This window comes from Eumetopias jubatus, unplaced genomic scaffold (assembly GCF_037043125.1).
Source record: "Eumetopias jubatus isolate StellerSeaLion01/CBP00866 unplaced genomic scaffold, mEumJub1_p1.0 scaffold_1, whole genome shotgun sequence".
Taxonomy (NCBI): Eukaryota; Metazoa; Chordata; class Mammalia; order Carnivora; family Otariidae; genus Eumetopias; species Eumetopias jubatus.
In genome coordinates this window covers 82,303,278-82,321,730 of record NW_028274807.1, presented here as the reverse complement: position 1 = coordinate 82,321,730, position 18,453 = coordinate 82,303,278, and the positions used below count along the sequence as shown (strand labels likewise).

The 18,453-nt window shown below is 40.2% G+C and overlaps 1 protein-coding gene across 2 annotated transcripts in view; it reads right to left on the bottom strand.

Moving 5' to 3' along the window:
* The window catches only part of MCF2L2 (MCF.2 cell line derived transforming sequence-like 2), a 254,266-nt gene that overhangs the window by 109,912 nt on the left and 125,901 nt on the right, over window positions 1-18,453 (bottom strand). For both annotated transcript variants that reach the window (XM_088025244.1, XM_028100844.2), the window contains exons 13-14: window positions 17,929-18,106; window positions 12,847-12,926 (exon numbers count right to left, since the gene is read on the bottom strand). In XM_088025244.1, the coding sequence (XP_087881370.1) occupies window positions 12,847-12,926; window positions 17,929-18,106 (258 nt within the window). The remainder of the gene's footprint in view (window positions 1-12,846; window positions 12,927-17,928; window positions 18,107-18,453) is intronic.

Here is an 18,453-nt window from a genome sequence, read left to right as displayed (position 1 = left end):
ATCTGGAGAAGTTGCGACCTACCAAGGCCAGAAAGTGAGCTAAAGACAGAGATGAGATAAACCCAGAGTCCACTTTCACAGGCTGGTGATCACAGGTCCATTCTAGCGCACCGCATCCTGGAGCAGCTGGTTCCTTAGGCTGTACGGATTGGCCACTGGTACAGGCTTGAAGCCAGCTGGTGGTCGGAAGCCCTGCTCACTACCTGCCAGCTCTGAGACCTTGGGCAAGTTCACTGAACCGCTCTGCTTCAATTTCCTCCCCTAGCACGTGGACCCCATGGCACTATCTACCACATAGGGCTGGGGCTCTTTTTCAGAATATTAGGCATTTAATTCCCAAAAAGGAGCAAAACTATTCATTTTACTTCCCAGAAAATACAGTTTCAGGGCGTCTGGGTGGCTCAGTCGGTTAAGCGTCTGCCTTCAGCTCAGGTCATGATCTGAGGGTCCTGGGATCGAGCCCTGCGTCCGGCTCCCTGCTCAGCTGGGAGTCTGCTTCTCCCTCTCCATCTGCCCCTCCACCCACTTGTGCTTGCTCTCTCTCTCTTTCTCGGTCTCAAATAAATAAATAAAATCTTTTAAAAAAATAAAAGAAAATACAGTTTTAACAAGGAAGTGAATTTATATAACACTGATAGCAACCAGAGAATCTTAAAGGTATTGACTAATAATGATCAAGCAGATAATTAGCCAGCATTTGAATTCTTCCTGCCTGCCAGGTTCTGTTTAAATGAGTTTATACTGTCACAAAAGGGAGTATAGATTTTGAAAGGGCCCTCTTGCAAAAGTATTGTTTAAGGAAATGTAATGAGTAGACATAAAGATTCTCTGTAAATTAGAGCTAGTAGGTGAAGCATGAGCTTTCCCCAGACAACAGATGAGAAGTCAGAAGTCTTGTAAAACAGCTGAGAGTGATAGGCTCTCAGCTGGTTGTTGACATTGCAAGAAGAGAGGCCTCTCACTAGATTAACAGAAAGCACTCAAGGTAAGGTAGTTTTTCTTATTCACAATGCCAACCACAGAAACAGCAATTCAAAAATGTTCGAGTGAAAGAAAATCGTGGATCTTTGATCTTTCTCATTGATGTCATCCCAAATCTAGAATATCCAGAAAGCAGGCTAACAAATAAAGGCCTATTTGGGATACCAATTTTGCATTCAGCTCTAAAATACATGGGCAATCTTAAATTCCAAGTTCATATTTGTTTCTTTCAAAATAGGATATCATTTCACTAGGAATCTAAATTGTTAGTGCCCACTATTACATATAGCTGACCAGATACTAGTAGATATTTCTCATTTCAGTCAATATACAGAAGTAAATATCAGTCCCTGGATTCAAACCAATCTAGTTATTTTCACCACACTACCAAGGCTCTTTCTTCACATTTTCTCTATAATGTTGAACTAATTACTACGGCAGTTAATGTACATCACATCCCTTTCTAGTTCCTCCCATGACTTTACTATGCCTGAAACACCTGCTGGACTTTGAGCTCTAGCCTTATTTGTCTTTGGATCTCTAACACATAATAAGGGACCTTTGTAAGGAGTAACCACTATTTCTTTCTTTTTTTTTTTTTTTTTTAAGATTCTTTCTCTATTTATTTGACAGAGAGAGACACAGCGAGAGAGGGAACACAAGCAGGGGGAGTGGGAGGGGGAGAAGCAGGCTTCCCGTTGAGCAGGGAGCCCAATGCAGGGCTCAATCCCAGAACCCTGGGATCATGACCTGAGGCGAAGGCAGACGCTTAATGACTGAGCCACCCAGGAGCCCGGAGTAACCACTATAACCACTATTTCTAACCAAACTTCCTCTCACTGTAAAACTTGCTACTGCTTATAAAATGAATTGTGCTCTTTCCAACTATTCTGTTGGTCTATAGTAAGTGTGGTGTATTGTAGAGTCTTTTATTTCACGACAATCTAAGGGCAGAAAAATAACAATGACTCAAGGTGTATAGGTATGGACTGTCGTCTTTTACACTGAATGATGATGCCCTAATTTATAGACTTTGTCACGCATGAGACATGGGCTTGCTGAAATGCCTGGGCATGGACTTGGTTGTGTCAACCCACATTCCTAGGACCACATGTCAGACAGTTGGTGTCAGGGTAGAGAAAGAATCCTCTGTCCATCAAGTTTGATGGAATACAACACTGCTGCCATTGAGAATGTGATGGGAAGGATCCACAGCAGATCTGGGTACTGCTTTACTAATCTGCAGGGAGGTAGTTAACTATACTGTATACCAATGTTTTGCTAAGGTTTAGAAAGATTAGTTGTGTGCTAGTGCAGTAGCTTTCAAAGTCTGACCATGCCCCACAAGAAAAACATCAAAACATACATACACACACATTGTGATTTATAATAAATATATATTGATCTTGTCCTATTTCTGGTACAGATCTCCTAAAGCTTGTAATTTCCTAAGTGATAAGAGCCATGAAGTTTTCTTTTGTTATTCATAACAAACTCCTTTCAACCCCACCAGAGTTTATGTTATAAAGTAACTTTTGGAAAGCACCCAAGAATGGGGGCTGATTGCCAGGGGAACCAAGCACGTAATTAGAGGGCTGGAACTTTCAGTTCTCTTGACCACCACCACTTCCAGGGAGGGGAGGGGGGCTGGAGCTTGAATTCAATTACTAATGGCCAATGGTTTAACCTGTCATGCCTATGTAATGAAGCCTCCAAAAACACCCAAAAAGGAGCATCTGGGTTGGTGAACACATGGAGATGGGGGCTGGGTGGCTTGCTCAGACAGAATGGAAGCTCCATGTCCCTATACCTTGCCTTTGCATCTCTTCCATCTGGCTGTTCCTGAATTACATCCTTTTAAGATAAACTGGTAATTTAGTAAGTAAATTGTTTCTCTGAGTTCTGTGAGCCACTCTAGCAAATTAATCAAACCCAAGGAGGGTATCATGGGAAACTAATGTATAGCAGGTTGGTCAAAAGCACCAGTGACAACCTGGACTTTTCAAATGTCGTCTGAAGGGGGTCGGAGAGCAATCTTATAGGACTGAGCTCTTAACCTGTGGGACATGATGCTATCCCTAGGTGGACGGTGCCAGAATTTAGTTAATTGCTTGGTTGTGTTGTAAACACACACACACGCGCACGCACGCACGCACATGCACACGCACACACACCCCAGATATATGTATAGCTGATGTGATATACTCTATTTTTAAATTAGTCTATCCTTGTTGCATCCTGTTCTTTTTATTTTTCAATGTTTGTGAACCCACCAAATTGAGGTCACTGTCACCACTGTGACCTGCACTTTGAAAACCTCTTAGAGAGTGAAAAGAACACAGATGCTTCATGTGAGAGGTACAACTTGGTGAGAATCCCTGGCTTACTTCTTATTTAAAAGTGGCCTTGGGCAAGACTCCTTTGCACCTGATGTCTCTCTCTGTAAAAGAGGACTGGTTGTATCTATATTAGAGGGTTGTTGTGGTGATTTGAGAAAAGGAATTAAAGTACTTAGTACAAAGACTTGATAAATAGTATCTGTGGTTGGCTCTTTAATATCTACTTTGTGGGGATTAATATAAGTAATGTATGTACAGCACCCAGGCACACTGACCTGCAGTAATTGCTGGGCAGTTTCTACCTGCTCATGTGTAATAGAGACCCCGTATTTCTCACTAGCTGGGAGATGTTGGCCAAGTCGCTCCCTGGGTGTCCATTTTCTTCTGCATAAAATGAGGGAGATGTGTGAATTGGTGATGAAACATCCCTCTGCTTGTAATATCAAGTACCAACATAGGTGTTATTGCTTCTGATTTTGAGATGAAAGCTAAATTGTAGCCAGATTACTTTGGGAAAAAAATTTAAATTAAACTTCCTCAAAGCTCTAGAAGGAAAACCACATATTTAAATAAATGCTTGCTTTTTTCAAATATTGGGTCTTCTATTCCTTTTATTTTAAATAATGAACCAAGAAAATTGACCACAGACCAACCAACCAATTGCTGCTATATTTTTTTTAGAGATTCCTTAGGAGCCTCACTGAATTATAAAATGATGCTTTTTAATTTTTTTAAAGATTTTATTTATCTATTTTAGAGCGAGAGAGAGAAAGAGCGTGAATGTGTTGGGGGAGGAGTAGAGGGGGCAGGAGAGGGACAAGGAGACTCTGCCCTGAGCACGGAGCCTGACGTCGGGTTTGATCCCACGACCTTGAGATCATGACCTGAGCCGAAACCAAGAGTCAGATACTTAACCGACTGAGCCACCCAGGTGCCCCTAAAATGATGCTTTTTTTTAAAGCAGAGCCACAAGTTCCTGTGGAATCATATCCTGTTTCCTTCAGTCAACCCTGACTTAGAGTTGTCCCTAGGGTATCTTAAAGAGTGGATTTTCTCAGCCAGCTGGTGATTTAAAAGGGAATTGACCCATAAACCACCCTAGTGGAGGGCCGATCAGGTGGAAGAGCCCCTCCCCATTTATGTTCATTTTATTCTGAAGAAAAAGGGTGGCCATGAAGGCAGGCAGCTGCCCACTACTCTAGGCCCAGCATCTATCCCCATACCCCCACTTCTACCCCAGCCTCTCCCCAGTGTCAAAGTGACACCAACCCACATACAGGTTCTCTAGGAGCACCTTGAATGATGACTTCCTAGGTCTTCTCAACAAACATGTAATCTAATTGTTTTGTTTCCCTCATATTTTGAAGAAAGTTGTGTTTCAAAATTGAGAAAACAGGCTAAGTGCCTAGCTTGAAGGAATTCTGTTTTAAAAAAAATTCTTTTTTGGGCGCCTGGGTGGCTCAGTTGGTTAAGCGACTGCCTTCGGCTCAGGTCATGATCCTGGAGTCCCGGGATCGAGTCCCACATCAGGCTTCCTGCTCGGCAGGGAGTCTGCTTCTCCCTCTGACCCTCTTCCCTCTCGTGCTTTCTATCTCTCGTTCTCTCTCTCTCTCAAATAAATAAATAAAATCTAAAAAAAAAAAAATTCTTTTTTAAGATTTTATTTATTTATTTGACAGACAGAGACAGCGAGAGAGGGAACACAAGCAGGGGGAGTGGGAGAGGGAGAAGCAGGCTTCCTGCAGAGCAGGGAGCCCGATGCAGGGCTCAATCCCAGGACCCTGGGATCATGACCTGAGCCGAAGGCAGATGCTTAACGACTGAGCCATGTTTAAAAATTTTATTTCAGGGGCACCAGGATGGCTTAGTCAGTTGAGCAACTAACTCTTGGTTTCAGCTCAGGTCATGATCTCAGTGTCATGAGTTCAAGCCCCAAGTTGGGCTCCAGGCTCAGTGAGGAGTCGGCTTGAGATTCTCTCTCCCTCTCCCTCTGCCCCTGCCTCTGCTCCTGTGTGTGCGCGTGCACTCTCTCTCTCTCTCTCGGGAGAATATCTTTTTAAAAGTATCAACCAACTTTTTTTAAAAGTACCAATTTTTTAAAGTATCAATAGCTAGGGGCACCTGGGTGGCTCAGTCGGTCTAGTGTCCAACTCTTGGCTTGGGCTCAGGTCATGATCTCATGGTTCGTGGGATCGAGCCCTGGTTGGGCTCTGCATTCAGCAGGGAGTCTGCTTGAGATTTGCTCCTTCTGCCCCTCCCCCCCCACTAAAATAAATAAATGAATAAACCTTAAAAAAATAAAGTATCAATAACTGATTTTCAATTGACTATTAATTTTTTTTCTTCCCCAAAGGAGAGATAACCACATTTGAATTGAATCAAATTAGCTTTTCCCTGCAGTTAAATTATTTCACTTTATGATTTTAGGGATGCTTGGAAAGCAATTTCAGTTCCAATTCTTTTAAAGCGATGGTATCTGGTAATTCAAGGTGAAAGTATTATTTATTATATTATCACATTTCTTTAAAAGGGAAGCTACTAGACCTCATTGTGAGAAAAAGTAAGGTAGATAAAGGGCTGAACCACCTTCTTCATTTACATATAAAGAGTGATCATTGCAAGAAGTCTTCATGGTTAAGCATTTTACAAAACTGTAAATTAATTGTGAAAACCAGAGAAAATAAATGAAGAGGTAGGACAAGTCAGAATTATTGAAAAATTACACAGTGGTGGGGTGTAGGGAGGACAGTGGGGAAAAAACAGAAAATGAAAACTCTCCAAAGGCCATTCCACCTCCAGCCTCAGTCCAGTCCAGGGTGGTCTTAGAGACCCAGTCCCAGAGTGAAAAGCAAAAAGCATCAGCCTCGGAAAAGGATGCTCTGCCTTTTCCTCTCCATTGCTGGAACTTCTGGAGAAAGGGGGGAAACCCTTTTTTTTTTTCTTCTTTTTTTTCTTTTTTTGAGATTCAGGAGTTTCTGATGTGGAGAAGAGGAAGAACTTCTGAAAAACAGGAACCACTTAGAGAATCTACCCTGGATTGCTAGCTGGCTAGTCTGTCCTGTTTGCTCCATCTCACCAGCTCTTCCCAGCACATCTTTTCTTACTCTTCATTGCCACTGCCTGAAGAAGTCAAGGCAGTCTTTTTTTTTTTTCTTTAATGGCAAGTATTTCCAGAAGGGTTAAGGATCTGTCAGTCACTCATCATCCATGCATTCCTATGAACTAGCTCACATTCAGATAGTCTCCTACCTCTAGACCAGATCAGCTACATTGCGTGTGGGCTTCCAAGAGGGAGGGGAGAGGAGAGGAAGGTTTTCGCACATGTTATAGACTAAAGCCATTTGGAGGAGAAGCGCAGGCTTGAGAAGACAGGCATGGGTAGTCCTGAGGCTTTGTAGGAATGGGAAATGAAGAGAGAAAGATAGGGGAATGGGTCCCAAATGCAAACTTTTCCTATTTCAAAAATTTTCCAGGGTCTCTTTTATCTAAGATCTTGAATTTCCCAGCCATTATTGTTAGTAACTAGTTCAATGATCTCACTGGTTAAATTGGTTTTTAAAAACTGGACTAATACTCTAAATAATGTTTATAATATTTTGTTTATGGGAAAAGTATCTTCTTAAAAAACTACAATATTGTTTTAACAATGATTTACAAGTCTGTAGCTCTGTTTAAAATATCAGAAATTGAGAAACATGTTGCAAGATGCCTTTCTCCCATTCCCAAACCAAGAAATGTGAAGGAAGTAAGTATGCCAAGGACACTGAAAAGAAGTTGCCTATATATCCGGAATTTTATCAAGCTGTTTGATTTCATGTGATTTTAACCTCAATGCATAAATGTCAATGTAACCTTATTTTTATATGTCTATAAATCTTAACTTGTAAATAAAATCACAAGTTTGAAAAGTACTTTTTTAGACCAATCTGTGGTCCCTAACCTATTTCACAAATAATTTCCATATAACCTCAAGGTCAATTGGCTGACTCTCATTAGTGCGTGTGTTTGCGGGAGGGACTACAACTCATAGAGAAGGTGTGGGTTGCTATTACAGATCTATAAAACCCTATAAATGTTGGACTCAGCCTTCATAAGTCCTCACTTTCTACTGTTTCTCCTGAGTGCTCTATATTGGCCAACAAATTCATCCAGTGAGAGATCCACGATGGAAATCTTATGGTATCTTCAATATCTTCTTTCCCTCTCTATTAAATCTCTCCCCTTTCTTCTCACCTTGATCTACTCCTCATTCATCACACTTTCTGAGACAGTCTAGTGTGTTCTAGGCACTGGGGAGGACATCTGGATTAATTGGTATAAGCTCTGCCCATCTCCCTCTTTCTGTCATTAGAATGTTCTTAACACTGGAGTCACACCTAGACTGTGACACCTGCTGGCAGCTGATCCACCTGCCTGCCTTCTAGTCTACTCTTCATTGCCGTACCAGAGTCATCTTTCTAATACATAGGTGCCCTTCCTGGCAACAACTTCTAACCAAAGCCTTTAGCAACCTGTTCCGGTCTACCTCTCTGGCTCTCTCAAACCATTCTCGGAATGGCCTATGCCCCTTCAGACTTTTGAGACTTTACATCCTTCCCCATCTTGACTGCCCTTCTCTGTCTTATCCACCTTTAAAAGTTGTATTTATTTTTCAAAGTTAAGTCCAAATGCCATCTCTTTTATAAAATATCCCCAATATCGTTGTTAGGAACTGTTCCCTCTTCTGCCTTCTAACATGTTATATTCCTTTTACTGGAGGTATGTCATTCTTCTCTACATTATAGTATCTGAAATATGTAGTTTTGCTCATGAAACTTGTAAGTTTCCTGAGTTCAGGGCCCATGTTAGAATCGTTTCCATATGACCCATAGCAATTGCTTTAATATATATTAAATGGAGCTGAGTAAGACACCCAGGTTGGACCAATGAAATATTTTAGTCATCTCAGTTTTTTATTGGTCAAAGAGCAAAGTCAACAGTGGTCTTAACTGTTATTCTCTCCTTTTTCATATAGCTCCTTCAGTGAAAGTACATTCTGATAGATTAATATAATCACACCCTTACTTCACTAAGTTCTGGACTCTATATTAGCCTAAGAGTTCTATATCCACCTTAATGAGCTCTCCTTTATCCCAGGTCTTTATGAACTATGACTATAACTTCTGGGCCAGTGTGACCAAAAATGCAGTCCTTATACCACCTGCATTCTAGTTACCAAATCAAAAATTTTAAATTTAAAAGTTAAAAATTCAGATTCTTGGACCATATTCTGGCCCTCCTGAATCACAATCTGAGGGTAGAGATTGAGAATCTGCATTATTAATAAGCTTCTCAGGACTGCAATACATAGGAAACCTTGATAATCTTGGTTCTAGAAATTCTTCAGAAAGCTTAGATGGTGGCTGCCTCAAAGATTTGGTGGATTTTCTGAATGACCAGACTTCAAGCATCATAGAGGGTGAACACTGAAATGTGCTTATAGTTTATATATTTCTCCTGTTGAGAATCAGAGGTAAATGAAAGCTTTGGGGATTCAAAGGCGTGAGAAAACAAGGAACTGAGTTTGGGCCTGATCAGCTATCATTTGGCAAAACAGTACACATTCAAGATTAGGAGAAGCTATTTGATTTAAGACCTGAATCTGACCATCCTTCAGCTACTTTTCATCTTTTACACAGAACATTCTATCTATAAACATGGGATTAAATGGGAAACTAAAATTACTAAGAACCTGCTATATATGAGGCATCATGCTAGGTACTCCCCATATATTCTCATTTTTTAAATATTTTTATTTTGATTCGTTAACATTATCATTGTTATTGAAGTCATATAGTTCTCATTTAATCAACCACCTGTGAGGTTGCTTTATCCCCATTTTGCAGAAGAGGAAATTTAGAGTATGAGAGATTAAGTCAACTGATAGGCAGATTAAGTAACTAATAGGTTATAGGTAAATAGATTAAGTTAGATAGATAAGTAAACTGTTAGATTAAATAAACTACGAGTTTCAAATCCCCATTCCACCATTTACTAGTTGTGTGACCCTTAGGGAAACTTACTTAACTTCTCAGAGTCTCAACTGCATCATGGATAAAACAAGGGAAACATCAGCTTCCTCATCTTCTTCCCCAAGGTACTGATGAAATCGGGTACATAGAGCACACAGCACAATGTCTGGGTCTCATCAGTGTTAGCAACCTTTCCCTCACCTCCCCATTCTGTAACTTACTGTCTTGGCTTTTTTTTTTTCCTTTAATTTTTATGAAGAAGGCTGTTTGCTTGCAAGCCTAAAAAGTCCTCTGCTATGCTAAAGCCACATTAACAGGTGCCCAAGAATACTTTGTTGGTGCTCACAGCCAGTAGCTCGGCCTGTATCATGAGGGTTCACATTCATGAAAAAAGAATTTTCATCAGCCTCTGGCCTCTTTCCAGTTCTGAAGAGGCTGTGATGCGAGCAGCCTGAGAAAGCAGCTCCTGTGAGTCATGCTTTCAGCTTCCAGCTGGTGATGTAAAGGACCCGAACCAGCCACATCACCACTGCCAGCAACCACAGCGAATCTCCTTCACGGCTGGGCTTTCCCAGACCACGTCAGTGAGTCTAGCGCATGGCCGCACGGCTGGCCAGACGGCCCGAGAGCTCAGCCAGCTTACGCTCCTTCCAACCAGTAAAGCAAGGATTACTCCACCTGAGAAGACAGGACGTCTTTTTTGGAAATGAGTTCCCTGATGACAATAAATTCATAGCATGATTTTGTTGTAGTGAGTATCAGTGAATGTAGTAGCAATCATGAGTGTTTTGGTTTATTTCCTTTTTTTTTTTTTTTTTTTTGGTCTGTGAGCATTTACCCAAGGAAGGTAAAGGTAAGGTGGGGCATTTATCACAATGTTATTATGACTTGTGCTGTGATTTCATTTCATCTTTGTGGTCTAGGCCTCCGGTCAAGGATGTCAGAATTGTCACTAGAGTTACATGTTATGCATTCTGGTCATCTGTCCTGGACAATGGCCACAAAACACAAGCAGCAATGATTGTTCTTGATGTCAGTCAACCTCCCTGCCCCCTTCTAATAAACCATGAATCACACAGACATGAATCTAAACCTTTTTTTCTAACCTACCCTTTTTTTTTTTACTAGTTTTCTTACATATTTTGGAATGACGATTTCCCTAGTTATACTACCTACCTTGTCAAACGCTAATGGCATTTATTGGTCCTGAATTGATTTTTAAGTCTAGGATTTGGGGATTTAGTTCAAAAACCCTCTTCCTTCCTACTCATGGTCATTCACAACTACATGGATTCTGCTCACACTTCTCATAGCCTTGGTGTTTAGAAGTAGAGTCTGGCCAGCCTCGGTTTGCCAAAATGCTTCCTCCACTGCCTTGACTGTTAACATACATGTTGTTGCAGGAAAAGCCCTTCATTAAATACACAAACGAAGTCACAATAAGGAAAAACAAAAACTAAAGCCCAGGACAATTGTAACATGGGCTTATGCTGGCTTACCAGTACCTATGCTGTTGGTGACTGCCTAAATACGAGGGAGCCAGCATCCTAGCAGGATGGGCCTGGAGTCTGAATTAAATAAGCAGCAAGGCCAAAAAAAGAAGAAACCAAGAGTCTAGTGGTCAGAGCTTCTTGGATTCTACTCAACATCTGCCAACCCTATAGGCCTCTGATTCTTCCCCTGCCCTAGTTTCTGCATTGTCTGTATTTACCAAAAATAAAATCGAAGTAAATAATAAGTGTAGCTTATGAGAAGCTTTCATCTTAAATATCCCAAGGTCTTCCCTGAGAAAATGTGCTTTGTGCTTACTGACTGTATTTCCTTTTTTTTCCCCAACAATAAAACAGCAGCACTCATTTTTATTATTCACACTTATTGAAATAATTCACTCGAATTTGGATTCTCTCCTATGAGAACGTGCATGTACACACAACTCCTATGGCCTCTTTATAAAGTGTGCAGGCCATAAATATGTTGTCTAAAGATGGGCAAAGAAAATCACAGAGCTGTGAGGTAAGTGCAAATCACTTTGATTTGTGGGTTAATAGCAACAGCACATAAGTTCAGGGGCTGGATCTGGGCTTTGGTGCACTTGGCACGGCTCTCACCTTTAGAGATGAGATTCTCTGAAGCCCAGGGTACAGAGATGGGTAGGGTGATGCTCAGTTTTGAAGGTGATCATGGTTAAGCCCTTTTTATGTCACCCAATAATTCCACAGACTTCATGGATGTCAAGTCTGGCGAAGTTTCATTACATTTGCCCATTTCAAAAAATTGCTCTTTACTCTTTTAAATGGCTGATCATGACTGTGTGAAACTGCAGACTGTTACTTAACTCTGGAAGACATGGTAAAGCAATTTCTCCCACCCCAGGGGATTCTGAAACAGGGATAGCAATGTCCTGGTCTGCCTAAACTACGAAAGGATAACCAAACAGAAGAATGCAGCTTTCTCTAAGAAGTCTGCTGGGAACTCCACTTGCTGCCACATTGTTTCCGCCTCGAGGAAGAAAAGTCTGAGACCCGCTTTCTGCCTCACTCCAACATGTTCGGTGGAATACTGGTGGGGTCCTCTATTCAGACCCATTAGGCACAGATGGTGGATCCAAACTGTTGCTCAAGTGCAAGTGACCCAGGGTCTACCGGCCTCTGCTTTCAGAACCATTCCATCAGCCAGATACTCACTTTTTAGTGAGGCAGGGGGAAATGGACCCCTTCTAGGATTGCTTTTGCGGCAACGTATTTTTTATTTGGGTATTTAAATATAATATTACTTTACAATTATACGGTGCTTGGCACTTTTCAAATTTCAAATTTTGCTGCTCAAAATTAGTTTCAGATGATAGCTGTTGTTATGCCCGTTTTTATAGATGAGAAACGGAGGCTTAGAGTGGTTTCTGTGGCTTCCATGCAGGTCTGCCTGATTCCAAAGCTTATGCTTTTTTTTTTTTTTAACTTGTATTTTGAAGTAATTATGGATTCACATAAATTTGCAAAGAAACATACAGGGAGGTCTCATGTACCCTTCCCCCAACTTCCTCTAATATTAATACCTTACTAAAATAAACCATAGTATTAAAAGCAAGAAAACTATGTTCACACAATCTACACAGTTTATTCAGAGTTCACCAGTGGTACATGCACGTGAGCATGTGTAGCTCTATGCAATTCAGCCATAGTTTTTGTACATAAACCACACACTGTTCTACCAATTTTAAATATGAAGTCAGAGTATAGGGATGCACAAAATGACTCTTCCCTCAATAACATAATATCTACCAACAATTACATCCATGACCAAACAGTTTTTTTAGTTGCAATTAAGAAGAAAGAAAAGGAACAAATCCTACAAAACTCAGCTCTTGAGAGCACTAGTCTGTGCAACATGTCTTTATGGCCACATCATGTGGAGCTGTGATAGGTATGGGATAGGGGAACTTCATTTATTGGTAATTATGGCAACAATATTCTCTCATATCAGAAATCTCTAACTGTAAAAGAGAAAGGTGATCTTACTTTGACTTCAAATTTAGTCTCGTCATCTTCCTTTTCCAATGTCCCTGTATAAGTTTCCTCAGATGTCCTCTGAAGAGGAGCTAGAGAGACAAAGAAAATATGCCATTAATTTGGCAACTCAGCTTATAAATAACCCAGAGCGTGTAGCCTGGCTTGGACGAGCACCTGCCTGGGTTGGGCCAACTGAATAACAAAGCTTAACTGAGCTGCTGTGGTGATTTCCGAGTGGGAGATGAAACTGGAGGTGAAGGAGAGATGCAGAAAAGAAACAGCCCTTGACCCCAGGCATTTAACATTTGATCCAAAGAGACAAAAGTCACACACAATACCGCATGGAACATCAAACTACAACAAATCAGTAAACATAATGTGGTAAAAATGAGAGGATTTCCATCATTTCCATTTTTAAGGCTCAGCGAAAATGTCCCTTTCTTTAAGAAGTCTTCCTTGACAGTCACACTTCATGGATTCTTTTATGCACTGCTGCTTTAGCATTCATCTTTGTACTATATAACACCACAATTGATGTTGCTCTTGGATTAGAAGACCAGATTCAATTCTAGTTACTACATTTATTGAATATATTTTTTATTACACAGGTAGTTAATTTGTGCTTATCACAGACAATTTAAAAAATACTAAAATCTTACCACTTAAACACAACCATTTCCTTACAGTCTTCTTGAAAGTGTTCTCTCCCTGTCTCTCTATGCACACACACACACACACACACACACACACACACACACACGCAACCCCCCCACACTCACATAATCATACTATGATTATATAAGAGGATATCTATGTCTGCCCCAGCCAGAAATTGTTGCTACTCTAACAGTTGGATTCCAGAACTGATGGAACCACATTAGTGGATGAGACAACTATGTAAAGAATGAATTAGCTGAGTCAGGATGGAACTAGGCTGTCTTGCTCTTGCTCTCCTCTCTCTGTCTCTCTGTCATTCTGTCTCCCTCCCCTCCTTTCCAAAGAGGTCTTGCGACACCTGGGAGATATCCTTTCTTCAGGCCTCCAAGGTCATTTGGCAACAAGAATGGGACTTGAGGAGGAGAAGCCCTGGTTAGGCCTTGAGGCTTTCTAACCCAGCATTACCAGAGGGCTGCATTGGGGATGATGGCTGAAAGGCTAATAAGTAAATGGTACTTTGAGTTCTTGTCACAGTCAACACCCTTGTATATGCAATTCCCTTGGAAACGTCACAGGATACCTGTGAACAACCTAAGAATTTGAGCATTTCTAGGTCCCATGGCCAAAATGCCATCCACCTAATGCCCCCAACATATCACTCTGATTCTTATCTGTGGTGAACAGTGGCCTCCAGAGATTCCTCCCAACCCTCAGTTTCTGTGAGTCAACTGGAATCCACTTGGGCTTTCTATGGACTTTTTCACAGGTATTGTTGAAATCTGTAGTGAAGTGCACTGTTTGCTGCCCCTATTATATGACCACTGCAGCTACTTCATAACAATGAACAATCCTTTGGGCTCCTCATTCTCTGCCAGATCCCTGTAAGCTGAGTGATTCTACGCATAATAACTAGATGCTAGGAGTGCATACATTATAACTGGCAACACCCATGACTGAGAAGCACCACCCTTCCCACTGTAAGTACAGCAATGAAGTTCAAGGCTGGGGCAAGGAGCCACACTGCTAGCATTCAAGTCTTGCTCTTCCATGTACAAGACACATATCTATCAGAGTAATCTCTGTGCCTTAACTTCTTCATCTGTAAAGTGTGGATATATGAGAAAGCCTACAGTAGAGGGTTGTTATGAGGCTTAATGAGTATAATATATGCAAAGTGTTTAGATCATGGTAAACAGTACATTTTAGCTATTATTATAGCCACAAAAGAATTTTTTCACATTCCTTATAAACTTCAGAGAGGTTAAATGTTGTATACCCAAGGCACTCAGCTAACAAGAGCCAGAGCCAAGATTCCAGCTCCCTCACGTTCCTTACACTATGAAATATAATGGTTTATCTTGGAACAGACTCAGTTACTAAGGAATCAGATAAAATGTGTTTGAAAATCCTGTTAGTGACTTGCCTGAATCCATACTCAGCAGTTACTATCCAAAACAAAAGTGCAGAATTGTTCTGCACAATGAGCAAGATGTCTGGCCAAAGTCAATGATACCTGTTCAGACATGACAAAGATCTATTTATGCTGAAGGGTCATTGTCCATTATGAGATCTTGTGAAAAAAGAATAAAAAGAGAGAGAGAAACAAGCTATCATTCCTGCTTTATTTACTTGTAACAAACATATATCCCTTAAAACAAAGACATAGGAAAAATCACAGAAGTGAACATAATTTAGTTTTGGGAAAGAGCCCTAAATGAGATTAAGGAGAACCAAGTCCTATTTCTAGCCATTCAAAAAGATGTCTCTATGTGTGTGAGTATCTGTTTGTGTGAGCAGGATGTATGCATAAGTGTATTGAGTGTGCATGGTTGTGTGTGTTGAGTGTGTGTGTATGTGTGTGCGCACACAGAAAATTCAAGAAAAAAATGCACTAAACTCTTATCAAGGCTTGCTTCTAAAAAGTGCAATATGTGATGGGCTACAGGGAACTGTAAACCAAACGAAATGGAGAATTACCAAGACCCCATAATTTTCAGATAAATAAAAACCAAAAGAATCTCTTGTCAACAGATCTGCACAAGAAATGCATAGGAAGTTCTTTAGCCTGAAGAGAATGACACAAACTGATGATTCAGATCTACAATAAGGAATAAAAAGAACACTGGAAATGACTAAGAGAGTAGTTGTAAAAGACTATATATAAAATATAAAAGACTATACATAAGCATATATCTGAGAAAAACAATGCAAAGAGGTATGATAAGAATTAAATAGAACACTAAAAAAAATTGCTAACCCAGAAGAAGACAGAAAAGGAGGAACAGAAGGAAAAAATGAGAAAATAAACAACAAATAACAAAATTATAGCTCTAAATCCAACTATATCAATAATTACATTGTATATAAATGGACTAAATACTCCAATCAGAAGGCAGAGGTTAACAGAATGTATTAAAAAGTAAATACCCAATTGGGGCGCTTGGGTGGCTCAGTCAGTTAAGCATCTGCTTTCCACTTGGGTCATGATCCCAGGATCCTGGGATTGAGCCCTGAGCCCTGCCTGGGGCTCCCTGCTCAGCAGGGAGCCTGCTTCTCCCTCTCCCTCTGCCCCCCACCCCCCATGCATTCTTTTGTGCATGCTCTCTCTCAAATAAATAAAATCTTTTTTTTAAAAAAAGTCAAGACCCAAATATAAGCATATCTTACAAGAGATACACTTTAAAAACAAAGAAATAGAAGAATGGAAAAAAAATCTATTATGCAAACACTAAACATAAGAGAGCTGGAATGCTATATTAATATCAGACAAAATAGACTTCAGGACAAGGAGTATTACTAAAGATAAGGAGGGAAGGAGAGATGTTTCCTAATTAGAAGAGGGCCAGAATATCTGGAAGACATAACAATTATGAACATGTATGTGCTTAATAACAGAGTTTCAAATGACAGAGTAACAAATAACATATATACATATCCAAGAGTTGTTTACCCCAGGAATGTACAATTGTTTTAACACTTGAAAATAAATCATTGTAACCCACCATATTAACAAATAAAGGAGAAAAACCATATAATCATTTCAATAGATGCACCAAAAAGAGCATCTGAAAAAGTCAACAATCATTCATGATGAAAACTCTCATCAAACTAGGAAGAGAAGGGAAATTCCTCAAGCTGATAAAAGGCCTCTGTGAAAAACTTACTGTTAACATCATACTTTAAAGTAAAAAAGGAACTCTTTGCCTTAACATTGGGAAAAGAAAGGGATGTCTGCTCTCACCATGTCTATTCAACACTGTACTGGAGTTTTCAGCCATTTAAGGCAAGGGGAAAAAAGCATAAAGATTGAAACAGAAGGTCTCTATTCACAGCTGACCTGATTGTATCTTATACAGAAATATATTCCTATTGATAGTTAAATATGGTAAATTCCATTTAATATAGTTTTTAAAAAAACATGAAATGCTAAGACCTCTACACTCTAACCTACTATACTGCCAAATACCATATGATTTCACTCGTATGTGAAATTTAGGAAACAAATCAAATGAGCAAAGGGGAAAAAACGAGAGAGAGGGAAACCAAGAAACAAACTCAAGCTGTAGAGACCAAACTGACGGTTACCAGAGGGGGTGGGCAGGGGATGGGTTAAACAGGTGATGGGGATTAAGGAGAGCACTTGCTCTGATGAGCACCGGGGGATGTATGGAAGTACTGAATCACTATATTGCACACCTGAAACTGATATTACACTGTATGTTAACTAACTGGAACTTAAATAAAAATTTTAAAAAAGAACAAACCAAAACCAACACCAAAAAACTTCTATACTGCCAAGAGAAATTAGAGAAGACCTAAATAAATAGACAGTTATAACATTTATGAATTGTAAGATTTGATATTGGTATGATAACAATTCTCCCCAAACTGATTTATAAATTTAGTGCAACCTAAAGCATAATCTCAGCAGAAATTAAAAAATGATTCTAAAATTTATATGGAAATAGAAAGGACCTAAAATAGCCAAAATAATCTTGAAAAAGAACAAAGTTGGAAGACTTAACACTACCTGATCTCAAGACTTACTAATAAGCTTTCATAATCAAGACCATGCAGGACTGGTATAAGGACTTATCTATTGTTTTTATCTTTACAAAGAACCAACTTTACCACTGGACTGATAATAGAATCTTGTGAGCATTTTAAAGGTCCTTAATGGAGTCTATTTCATGCTGATGTTATTTGCACATTTATGTTATTCCTCCTCTAGACTGTGAGTGTCTCCTTGTACACAGGTATTCAGTTTTATCTAACTCTATAGTCTTCAATGCCTGTACTATTCCATATCTATAGTTTATTTTAAATAATATTTGTCAAAAGAACCATTATGCATCTTAAACAGGCACAATCTCAACCCTCATAAGCACTGATGAAACATAAGGGCACAAAGAGTCCTCCCCCCAAATAACCTACCTAAGGTGCAGGGCTGGCTGGTTTTCGGTGACACCCATTTTGGGGAGGACTCAGGATGGGGGGCCACAGGTTGCACTGGGCGAGTCTGTCTGGCTGCCAGTTTCATCAGACTCATTTGCCTCTTGTGAAATATTTCCTGCACATCTCCCAGCTTCTGCAGGACTTCCTGGGCTCTGGTCTGCAGAAACAAAAGCAAATCATGACTAGGTTACTCTGCACTGAGCCTGAGGACATGAAGCTTTCCGTTTCTCCTTTCTTCCCCTCTTCCCCCAATTTCACTTCCTTCAGGTGACCCTTCCATCCATATGCAAGTCATGGCACAACTCGCCCTGCACCAGAATTGTGATTCTGCGAGTCTGCATCTCTCACTTGATGGACAACAATCATATCCTTTTCACTACTGTATCTCCATGCCTAGTACACTGCCTATAGTGCTCAGTAAATATATATTGAGTGGATAAATGTTCACGAAGCCACGTCCATCAGTAGTAGAGGAAGATGCCACAGACTATGAATAAAGGACAT